General features: G+C 40.6%; 1 protein-coding gene across 6 annotated transcripts in view; it reads right to left on the minus strand.

Annotated features, from left to right (window-relative positions):
* Window positions 1-2,555: 2,555 nt before the first annotated feature.
* Window positions 2,556-12,528, minus strand: part of KIF2A (kinesin family member 2A) — an 81,140-nt gene continuing 71,167 nt past the window's right edge. For 4 of the 6 annotated variants that reach the window (XM_089495283.1, XM_089495271.1, XM_089495278.1 and 1 more), the window contains 4 exons: window positions 12,139-12,289; window positions 8,614-8,715; window positions 5,756-5,891; window positions 2,557-4,881 (listed from right to left, as the gene is read on the minus strand). In XM_089495283.1, the coding sequence (XP_089351409.1) occupies window positions 4,796-4,881; window positions 5,756-5,891; window positions 8,614-8,715; window positions 12,139-12,289 (475 nt within the window). In that variant the 3' untranslated portion in view covers window positions 2,557-4,795. Of the gene's footprint in view, window positions 4,882-5,755; window positions 5,892-8,613; window positions 8,716-12,138; window positions 12,290-12,528 lie in introns of all 6 variants that reach the window. The other 2 variants (XR_016277762.1, XM_089495267.1) reach the window with 2 other exon arrangements.

Here is a 12,528-nt window from a genome sequence, read left to right on the forward strand (position 1 = left end):
AGAATGTGTGCTGGCTGCTGCAATGTCTCATCCTGAGAACTGGGGCAATGACAGAACCAGTAGGGGAAGAAAACGTAGCAGTTCGGGACTCCCCGCCCCCCCCCCCCCCCCAGACCACAATCCAGTGAGCTTCCCCATTCTTCCTCCTTCAGACAAGTGGCTGCACTGAACATTCTAGAACATGGCCACATAGCCCGAAAGACCCACAAAAAACTATGCACTGAACATCCTCCTCGCCTTTCTCTTCCCCTCCAGGACAAGCTGGGGGGAGGAGGAATGAGGGCCTCCAAGCAGCTCTGGGGTGACCAGATGTCCTCCTTTTTTGGGACATATCCTACATTTCAACTTACTGTCCAGGAGGAATTCCAAAATCACCTCCATTTTGAGCATCACTAAGAAGCCCATTGAGTAACGCCACATTTAGCTGTTCCCTTTGAGAAATCTCTCTATTAGGCAGTCTGTCCTCACTGCAAATAGGCGGACAGGAGGGACTGAATGTAAATTCAGTTAAGGGCTTCTTGCTATTAAAGTCCAATTTCAAGCCTCTGTCTTGCTCAGAGCTCTTTAAGTATGTTGCAAGCCAACAAAGCATTTTAACCAAGAAGTTTGTAATCAACCTCGCTGAGTACATAAAATCCCACTTATGCAAAACTGTAAAGAAACGACATGAATGAATTTATATTAGTGTTTTTAGCTTTTCTTTTATAATGGCCTACATTTTTCTTGAATGCCCTACATTTTACAGTATTTTGTCCCCCTTTGTGATTAGGGTATCTGGTCACCCTGCTCATACCTTGCTGGGAGTCCCACCTCACCATTTGAGAACCACTGCTCTTGAAAGTATAGGGAGGAGTTTTGCCATTTAACGAAAGGAAACAAGCTGAAGTCACTTCCTATTTTTTTTAAAAAAGGCCTCTTCTAGGCCTAAAAAAGTCTGGAGGAGGTAAAAACATGAAAATGCCCCGACTGCCTTAGTGGGCACTTTGGGGCAAAAAAATTAAAGTAGTTGATCCTTCCGGGGGCTTAATGCAAGCCATACTTATCAAAGAAGGTCCATCTTGCATGGAAGAGGGAGACAAATCATGTGGGAGAAGGTTGTAGTATAGGTCTTAAAGTATTAATAAAAATGTTGAAATGGGCTAAGGATGAAAACCAAAATAAATGCAACAGTAGTACCAACTGAGTCACATGCATAGAAGAAAGTGCTCTTACTAAGGGACAAAACAGATTGCCCTTAATGGGCGGCCTGCAGCTGCGCCTTTCAATGCCGAATCAGGGCCATAGCAACTACATGCTGTGGCCCTGATCTGCCATTTCCGCCGCTCAAAAAGGTGTCACAAAAAGCTCCTTTTTGTGCCACTGAAAGGGCACCTTTGCTACCACTGCGGCACCTTCTGGCACTCCTTTGGTGCGGCATCTGGACACAGCGCCAAAGGAGCACTGTAACACCGCCTGCCATGTAGTCGGGTGCATAGCATGACGGCAGCATCAGGTCAGCGTTGGGGTGTGGTTTGTGTGGATGCCACACCCCCACTCTGCCCTGAGGCTGTTGTATAACGCCAGTCTGTACAGGCTGTAAGTCTAGTTTCAGCTACTGAGATTTCTGATCACTTTCAAAGGCAATGAAATGCACAGTCACAGCTGCTATACCAACCTAAGCTTGACAAAAGCCCTTCTGCTATATCCACTCCTTAACAAGTATTCTTAAAATTCAAGGAGACTAAGTTTTGCTCAAAACAAGGGGATCCCATAAAAGAATAAACAATTGTCATCAGAAACTATCTGTCTTGATTTATATATTTGTTCACCTTCTTCTGACCCCCCCCCCCCCCCCCAAATAACCCTTACTAAAACTCAACAGCCACTGGGAAATATGTCTGTTTTCTGCATGTTTAAAACACCACAGCCCAAATCTGCCCTATTAATTTCAGGTAAAGGTTTGTAGATGATCTATCCCAGCAATTTCAGGTAGAGGTTAGGCAGCATGAAGTAGGTAGGGGGAATTTTGTAGATCTCTGTAGGCATGCCAACAAGGTCTCTGTGACCTACCCTGCATAACAGAACGGACACATTGCAAAGCAAGACTTGGTCATTTTGCTGCTAGGTGGCCTGATATATTCTAACTGAAAATTTGCTGAGGTTCACTAGGACCACTATTTTAATCAGTGACTATTATAGCGTCTGTTTTGATTACGAAACCTCTCTATGGGTCTCAAACAGCAAAATGGTCTATGATATGGAATGCATGTGCACAATATCCATTTAGTTGGATTTTATTACATGAAGTGTCAAATACAGGAGTTTGACAAAGGAATGGTGGGTGTGTCCAGCCAAGCTCTTTCATGGTCATAATGCATCCTCTGCATATGCAGTTTAGTGAAAGGAGAAAGGACCCATCAACCAGGTAAGATATTTGTGACCTTGGCAAAGGAGGCAGGCTTACATTGGCCAGCAACCACAGGATTTAATTTGAATTGCCTTTCCTTGCTGAAATAACAAGTTTAAATTTTCTTCGTGTTTTAAGAACTGTACTTGTGAAAATATGACACCATCAAAAATTGCTTTTAATTAAAACATCTGAATAGCCAACTCAAGAAATGACTCCATGAGACTGCAGGTTAACTGTAGTGACATATCATAAATATAATGGTGAATATTAAGATTTGCAGCACAGCAAGAAACTTTCTCTTTGAAAGCACATTTAACTCATTAATTCTGTTATTGCAGATCACTGAGTTATATCCTAGCCATATGTCAAAACAGAAGCCAACTGCTACCAGGCAGGCTTTTAGGTGATGCCAAGATAATAAAGTTTATCTCCTAACTGTTAACAAGTGGTGCCACCTTGAGGCAGCTGGGGAATAGTACTGTTTTATGCATATATATATTTAAACACATATATCCCAGCTTTCAACTTTACAGGTAGTAGCAATGCACTGTAAAAGATAACAGGTTAGCCCAATTTGGTATACAATTACAAGTGAAGGCAATTGTCACAGAAACACTGACACTTTGGTGTGAGGAAAATCTGACCAGAATGGCTATACTGGATGAAGAGCGCTTCCACACATCTGTTCTAAAATTTCTGAAAAGCAGACATCTTAGTGCAGATGAATATGGGGAAAAGCATTTTACATAGTATACATAAAAGTAAAATTCTCATCTCTAATTTATATTTCATAGTTAAATTTATTAAACACATTGTGTAAAATCTACATTGTTTCTGTTTTCATGTTTACAGATAGGTGCTTTGTCACCATGATATGGCAAGACTTCTACAGCCTACCTTTCTAAAGGAATTATGCTGAATACTGAGAAATTCTGGCTCATTAAGCTCTCTTTTCATTGCTTTCCCTTTATTTCCCTTCAGTCACAGCAAAGATAGGCTTATGTTCCAGAAACAAAATAAATAGTTCCAAGGAATGTCTGTTGATATGAGCACCTGGAATCTATTCTGGGAACAGGGAGAACTCCTAGAGAGGTCTAAATTCATCTGACAAAAAATACATAAAAGGGCAATTTCATTTGGATAGCAATTTGAAAAATAATTGAAGTGCCACCATTTAAAAAAGTGCTGGATACACAGTGCCATTTGTGAAGGTTTCAGGCATCATTGTGGAATTTCTTCAGCATCAGACAAGTTTTGTGGAGTTACTGTGCAAATCCTCAAATGGTACAAATTCACCCCACTTTTCAACTGATGGCACTGTACAAATGGAAAATATGCATTAGCTACTTTCTTTTAAAGCAACAGTACTAACTACCTGCAAACTACAGTTAATGCACATGTAAACTTTCATGCATCAGAAGCCAATTTTAGTCATACAAGAAAGAGTTAATCTGGTATCCTGGGACACCTCTCCTACCCATATGTGGAAATCAGATTGCACCTTTTATTCTGACATCACACTAGCACACATACCGTATATTTGTATTATCCTAAGATACAACTCTCCTTCATAATCAGTTTACATTTTATTATACATCCACTAATTTATAGTTTTGTTCTTTACAAAGAAGATGTTAGAGACTCTTTAGGAACTGAAATAAAGCATGATTCCAGATTTTTATAGGGAGGGAAATGGAATGGCTTGCTGTCAATTTGCACTGACAGATTTTTAATTCCAGGTCAATGATATGGCACATACTGTGAAATGAAGAACGAGTCACAGAAAAAGAAAACAGCACACATTGAAAATGTACACACAATAAAAGTAATTTACATTGACAAATAAGGAGTTTCATTTATTAAGGCTGTGCTTTAGAGAGAACATTTAGGGTCAAGTCGCCTTGGTCAAGGCACAGAACAAGAAGAGGTGAGCACAGCTGTCTAGAAGAGGAGGTATATACAATCACTGATGAGGTGGGCATGCATGCAAATACAAAACTGCACAGCTGCTCTTTGCAACAAAAACTTGACATAAATGAAACAAAATACTGTGAAGTTTTTACAAGTCCACCATTTTACTTCATTATTTAAAAAAAAAAATTGGCAAATATTTCCAAAACATAAAAGATTCACAATTTGAGTAAGTAAAATCATTTGAAACAAAAGTGCTTCCCAGTTCCAAAACCTGCCTGGTCGTGCTATCTGGTCTAGAAGCATTTTGCAGACATCGTAGGAGTGTTCCACACAACTGAAATGTCAGCTGGGGGAAAGGAAATGGGACATTTTCACAGGGTACTTCAACAGTTTTAGATCTTTCAAGTAGTTGTCTTCTTACAGCTTCATTTCCAACCAACTGCATGGTACAGTAATGAAGGCTCAGGCATCCTTTAGCAGCAGAAGTTTGCCTCAAAGGGCACGTGGTCTCTTCGGATTGATTTGTTTACTGGCCTGTTCCTCCTCTTGTAGTGCTGTGCGGAAGGACTTCACTTTATCTTAAAATGAAAGAAGGAAAATCAATACCAACTAAGTAATTTCAGTGCAGTTCCAATACCCAGGCTTTGTAGTAATGGCTGCTTTGAGACATCATACTAACAATCACAGTTTAGCTTAATGACTACAAGCTGGAGTGTGTGCTGGATTCATACGTTTGCTGCTCCTTGTACAGAATACAGGCAACTAGAAAACTGGAAAATTCTGTTTCCGAGTAAACATTTTAACATTACCTCCAAACCCTAAACTATGGTTAATCTTAAAGAAAACCAACTTCATATATCGGTATTTGTGGCTGGCTTGTTTTCACTACCCATAATTAGATTAACCAGGGTTTGGGCACTACAAAGTATGGTCAACATGAAATGGAAACAAACATTTCCAAACTCTTCACATCCATACTAGAGAAGGAGTGCAGCTCTCATTACAGTTATACAAATAAAAAAATACATACAGGGAGCAGAGGTGTCCAAGTGCAGCACACAGAAAGCAATGGTGCAAATTCTGCTTAGGAATAAATCTCAATGAGAATTAAGTATTCAATTTTGACAGCCATGTTTTAAGTGATATACAAAAGGAAGCCAGCAAAAAACAAGAGAATTGTGCTAATGAGGAAAAGAGTTTGGCAAGTCTCTACGTTCAAAGAAAAGTATGAAGCTTGAAGAACATATACTGGGCACATATGACTCTGAAAAGCAACAATAGATGCAAACTGAAAGAAGCTGATTGGTCCCAATTTAAGAAAGATGGGACAGATGGAAAAGAGGGCACATGAGCTTTTATCAACTACCACTAAATTCTAAAAAAAAGTCAGTAGACACTCTTGACAAATTATCTCGTATACAAAAAGCTTTTCCAAAGAGGTACTGAACTTACCTCGAAGTTCAGTAAAAACATAAATTTTTTGTTCTAGGATTGCTTCAAGCTGTGTAGCATATGAGTCCACATCATAGTCTACTTCTTCTGTCATTTCCAGGAGAGCTTTTTCATCTTCTAACCATCTAATAGATTCCTAATAAGAACAAAAAGAGTTTAAAAGACAAAAGATTGGATAGAAAGCTGAACTTAAACTGTGATGCCCTTCTCAAAATTAGTAGCTTGGATCAGTGAAATGGAAGCTTCTAAGCCCTTTGTTACAAGCATTTTGGCACCCTCTCACTGCCTCACCACTCCATTTTTCCGCCCAAACAGCTTTCATGACTACTGGGGAGTTGTGAGTGGGGATTTAAAAACAGATTGCGACACCTCAAAGGCAGCAATAAAAAGCGAGAAAGGGGTTGCAAGCAATGGTTTTAACATCCTGGAATTCTGAGGATGCTGCCTGACTCAAATGGAATAAGGAGATGAACCCATGAGTTGTGGTCTGTTCCTTCTGTATCACAGAGAATGGCATACACCCAAGGACACAAGGGGAGGAAAAATATAATATAATAAAGAAATATGTATTATAACCCATCATGTTTTATTAAAATAATTTTGCTCTGTCATGCTTAAGCTAGTTACATCCATTTAATTTCAGGTTTTCCACCCTAAACTCTAAAAGACTTGAAATTGTCTGACAAACCTAAATAAGGTGTCAAAATTTACCGTAGATTAACATATAATCCTATGATAGAACGTGTTTATAACCAACTATCAAATACTAAAACCAAATAGCTTTATGCCTAACTGAAGTAAAAGAATTTTCACCCATTTAGATGAAGACTAAGAAACTAAGGAGCGTTGCAGACTGCCCCTTTTGGGCGGCCTGTAGGCGCTCCTTTCCCCACCGGATCGGGGCCTCAGCTTCCAGAGCGGCAGCCTCTGAGGCCCCGATCCGCCGCTTTCCAGGCTGCGGGGAAGCGGCAAAAGGCCGCTTCCCCGTGGCCTGGAAAGGGGTGTCCTTGGGGCTTCAAGCCCCAAGGACACCCAGTGGCGGTGGGGAGGAGGAGAAAGGGGCCACTCGGCCCCTTTCTTCCTTGCATCGTTGGTGCAGCTGTCTATAAAGGCTGTGCCAGCGACACAAATCGCGGAAGGAGCTCCGTTTCGGAGCTCCTTCTAGCGCCGCGGAAAGGGCGCTCTATGCGCCATCACGTCCACGCCGCCCCATTCGTGACATTGTAATGGGGGCGCCTATGTGTATATGGCACCGCCATTTTGTACGTCCTGGGGACGTACTAGGGTTACATGCGTGCGTAAGGTACACACTTTCCCTAACCCTAGTACGTCCCCAGGACGCACTTTATGCCCATGCGGAACGGGCCCCTGAGAGAGCTAGGAATTGGAGGCACTGCTTTGTAGTGATTCTGTTCCTTCCTCTCAGGTAGATTCCAGAGGGTGATGCTCAGGGACAGTTGCTCTTCAAAAACGGCTTAATTGTGGTGTCCCTCAGGGCGCCATCCTGTCCCCGATGTTATTCAACATCTATATGCAGCCGCTGGGAGAAATCATCCATAGACATGGAGCGGGGTGTTATCAGTACGCTGATGACACCGAAATATACTTCAACTGGTACAGAATATGCCTGCTAGATTGATCACAGGAACAACTAGGAGTGACCATATTACGCCAATATTGAAATCATCAATATTAGTTTCCGGGCACAGTACAAGGTGTTAGTCATTACCTTTAAAGCCTTCCATGGCTTGGGCCTAACCTATATAAGGAATTGCCGCCTTCCGTACAATCCGCCCCGTGCACTCAGATCCTCTGGGAGGAAGTTGTTGCAGTCCACAAAGACCAGATTGATAGCAACCCCCAGAGGACTTTTTCTGCGATTGCTACCACGTTATGTAATGGCCTGCTGAACGACATCCGTCGAATTACCAACCTAGAGAGCTTCAAGAAAGCTGTCAAGATGGATCTCTACCGGCAGGCCTTCCCTGAATAGAACCCGGCCACGTAAAGATCCCCCACAGACATATATAAGTGAAGATTCTGCCCACCGTTTTTCTATTATTGTACTATTGTTTTTTCATTTTATTGTCTGTAATTTTAATGGATAGAATTGTTTAATCCTTTTTTAAGTGGGGGAATTGTATATATTGTACACCGCTTTGACTGTGGTAACAAAAAGCGGGATATAAATACAGTCTGTCCTCGCCTTATGAGGGGGATCCGTTCCGGATCCCTCCGCATAGGGCGAATTCCGCCTATGCTCGAGCCCCATTGGAAACAATGGGGCTCGTGCGCGGCGGCGCGGGCGGGGCGCAACGGGCGCACGCACCCATTGAATGGGACGCGCCGCCCCTTCCACCCCGCGTGCGCCCCACGGCTTGAGCGCGTATGCTCAAGGCCGCGTAAGGTGCGCCCGCATATGGCGCGGGTGCGCTGTAAAAGTTTTATTTATTATTATTATCCAAGGACAAGACAGGTTATATGACAACAGTCTTCCTGTATTTTTATAATAAAAAATAGAGGTTATTGAGCAGTGAGAAAACTGAAAAAAATTACAAATGTTTCTTTCAGAAACAGGTTTACTGCCTCAACTGGATATCGCAAGTATTATTCCAACACAGCTAACAAGCTAGACCTGGATATAGTAGTGGATTTTTAAAATGATTTTTTATTCTGTTTTGAACCGCAGATTACTATACCTCCTATACTATTTAGTTCCTTCTAAAACTTCCTTCAGTTTTAACAGGATCTCTACTGTTACTGTTTCTCAAATACAATCTGAAAACCCCACAAGATTGCACTGAACTAATGATGAAGTTTCTTTAGGCTTTAGTGTTGTGGATGCTCCTTATGTTTACCTGGAAGACAATTCTGTGGTCTTCTACTACTTGCTCTTCCATTTCCACCATCTGTGACACAGCTTCATGGAAAGTAAACAACTGTGGTGAAACTTCCTCCTCCTTTTAAAAATAATAACACATGCTATGATTCTATATGCTGAAAAACATTTTAAAGCAGAAATTAAAGGAAAGAAGTGTTTTGAAAAGAATTCATGACAGAGTTCTGGAACTCCTTACCCTATTATCAACTTCAATGTAGCATGTCTGCAAGAATTTGTCAGTCACTGAGTATTATGTCACTAACTATGACATAAGCCACAGAATCTCAGCGTAAAACAACAATCATTGCCATGGAGAGCCTTACAAATGCAAGCCTGCACTGATTTACATCAGGTACCTTTTTCCTGGATGAAATGGATCATTTATGCTAATTCCAAAAAAGGCATCTTGTTAGAGGAAGGCTAGAGTCTCAAATTAATTAATATCCTGATTCCTACTAAAACTAGTACTCAAAGTAGAGAACAATGAAATAATAAGAAATAATTAAGTTATAAATAATTTAAAACAGTATCAAATAAAAACAAGATATAAAAGCCCAAACCAGATTAAAACCTGCTTTAGCAGCAGATCAACTTAGACATAAAGTCTGTCTAAACAAAAATATTTTTCTGACAGTAAGACAGCAGCTAGCTAACCTGGCCTCCCCTGTCAAATGGTTACAGACATGGGAGCAAGCTCCAGGAAAACTCTCTCCAACAATCTCACCAAAAGTAACTCTGATAGTGGTGAGACAGAGAGACAGGCTCTTTTAAGCAGTGAGGGGGGGCTGCTGGGGGAATGGCCAAAAGGTTGCGCTTGCCCCTTCTCCTTCACCTCACCAGTGGCAGCCTCCTCATGAGGAGACTGGGACCACTGCAAGATGCAGGGCTGGGTGCATTTAGCCTTGCCTTTCCTTGTAGTGACAGCTGCCTTCTCATGGGAAGACAGCCACCACTACGGGGAAGCAGGGCTCAGTATGTTCCCCCCCCTCCCCCAGCAGGAGAACCGCCCAATGCGGGCCACACCACCACACTCATCCCCCAGTGACACCACTGCTTTTAAGTATTTTAAAATCCAAGCAGATTCAGATGACAGAATGTGGTTTTTCAAAGAACCATAATATGCTCCAAGGACTGTTCCCACCCTTGCCTACCATCCCAATCTGACCATCTGATCTATTACCAGATCTAACTACCAAAAAGTATGCTTGGAATATTATTTCTTTAAAAAGAAGTCTGTATATAGTGATTGATGAATCTAAAAAGCAGGAAATGCTCAATCCCAAAGATACATTACTTGAAATCATGCCACCATAGTTAACCTTCTCCCAACCAGATACAAAAACTGCAGAGAGTGGCTTAATTTGGGGCATTTTCTGACCCCACAGGAATTCCAGTATATTACATGGTATAAAATATGATACATAGATGGCATTTATCTCCTGACAGATTATTGAAAACAATTAAACATAGTTCAAATGCCTGTTGGAAATGCAAGAAGAAATTTGATTTTTTTCCCATGTGTGATGGACTTGCAGTGAAGCACAGAAAGATTGGACTCTTGACACACAAAATGCTGGAAGGTGACAGTGCTGTAAGATGTCTATGTTGGAGGTCTAGATCTCAGTTAATTTTGCAACAGAACATGACTGGGGAACTAAAATATCTCATTTGCTTGAATAAGTTTAAGTGTACATTTTCTTCTTAGGTGAAAGCCATGGGGAGTGTGGTAGAACTAGCAGCAGAATCCTTTGTTAAAAGGTTTGATTTGATTTAAAAATGTGCTTAGTACATTTTCAAATATTGTACAGTATATACTCATGGATAAGACTAGAAATTTTAGTAAAATTGACCCAAAAAACTTGAGTCAGCTTATCCACAGGTCAATGTAAGTACTGTACTTTAATTTTTATTTCAAAAGGAACCATCCCCTGGTGAAAGGCACGAGTGTTATTTGTCCTGGCAGCACTGACTCCCCTCTATTCTTTCATCCATCCAGCCTCTAGGGTGAGCACAAACAGCTATGCCTGCTGCAATTTTATAAGCTCTTTAGCATTATTTTCCTTTGCTTTATCCTTTACAACCTTTGTTACATGCCCCTAAGTTTTAAACTCGACTTATCCACAGGACATATAAAAATCCAGAATTTTGACCCCCAAACCTGTCCTCAACTTATACATAAGGTTGACTTATAGAGTATATAACTGTCAAAAGTGCAAGTCCCTCACTACTGACTGAACTGAAGCTGAAAGCCCAATGATTAGGAAAGTAAAAGGGAAAGATCACAATACATTTATCAGATGTTTTATGAATGCTCTCATGAACCTGTCAGGTATGAGAATTCTTATGCCAGTGGTTCCCATAATAACTCAGAGATGTTTCCAGCCAGGTACAGATGCCTAGAAAAGCCTAAAAAGTTCCCTGCTAGCAATATATAGCCAGTAGAGAAAAGAATCCACTGAAGCTGTAGCTGTGTCCACATCTCTGAGAATATGAATTCAACCTGGTTCCTCTTGCTGCCACCAAGTAGGTGAAGTCTGCAAAACAGCAACCAAGCAGAAAGAACAAGTTGGGAAAATGAGTTGTGGAAAAAGAGAGGAGGAGAGTGGTAATTCCATGAAACCAGCAGTCAAGAGAACCAAGGGGAAGCCATGCCCTGGAGAAGAAGGTAGAAGCCATACCTTGAAAATTTAGGATACAGTTGTCCTAAAGCAACTATTTCTCAGTGATTTGGTAAAGAGGAAAATTTAGCTGAGACCTCAGGACCACTATAGCAAGGCCAACGTCAACTGAGTGTCTGCCTATCTGTGTATCTGTCAGAAAGACAAACTGACAAAGATTTGTGCAACTGTCTATGTTGCCCTGAAACAGATTCAGAAATATATTAGGTATTCCAAAATGGGAAATTATTTTTTTTTTTTATAATCAGGAAAGGGTTTAAAGAGTGGAATATCAAGCATCTTAATGCCACTATATAGGTTTATAATGTGTCATTATTTAGAACACTGTGTGCAGTTCTGATTGCTCTATCTCAGAAAGGTCAGAAAAGTAAAATTAAAACAGCAGGTCATCCAAGAGGGTCATCCAAAAGGCTCATCTTTATTAGGAATCAAAGCCTGAGAAAAGTGTGATCTTTACATTTTGAAGGCTGAAGACAAGGCTAAAGGTCTATAAAAATACTAATTGGAATTATTTTTCTTGCTGTTTATATTGTGAGCCATCTGGAGGCTTTTTAGAACACATTTGGCATGATATACTGTACATCTTCCCCTGCTAATAAAATAAAATAGAAATAAAATTATGTTACATTAGAATTTAACTGACCTGACTTACAGAAGATTCACAAACCAAAGGAAGAATGCCTCCAACATATGATTCACGTTCATTTAATACAGATAGAGAGAGAGAGAGACAGACAGACCAAAGCAGTGGACAATTAAAACAAACTAGTCAGGGTATGTATTTCCACTGTACCAAGAGCAACTGAGATTTGTGAAGTACTCACATTTTGTTCACAAAGCAGTTTAAGATCATCTCTCTGAGGTGAGCTCCCAACACCCCACTGTGCCTCCAAGTCGTCAATCTGATTTGGAGTATGATGCATGATTGGACGGATATCACCAGCAGCACTGGGATCAACTGTCAGCTCCTTTACTCTACAGTTTCAAAATAGGCATTCATTTTAGCAACATTTCCCTTAGAGTTGAAAAAAGAACACTTCATCAATTCACATAAATGATGGTGATGTCAGCTTAATGCTCTTAATAAAATAATTGCAATATTATTGATTACAAGATTAAACTTTGCAGTCAAACAAGAATGTGTATTGTGCTATAATTTCATATCATTATTTGATATGCATTAAAATAAGCATACACCTTATTTCAATTAGTCA

This window comes from Sceloporus occidentalis, unplaced genomic scaffold (genome assembly GCF_023333645.1).
Source record: "Sceloporus occidentalis isolate IW3139 unplaced genomic scaffold, rSceOcc1.0.p SCAF_1, whole genome shotgun sequence".
In the NCBI taxonomy this organism is placed as follows: Eukaryota; Metazoa; Chordata; class Lepidosauria; order Squamata; family Phrynosomatidae; genus Sceloporus; species Sceloporus occidentalis.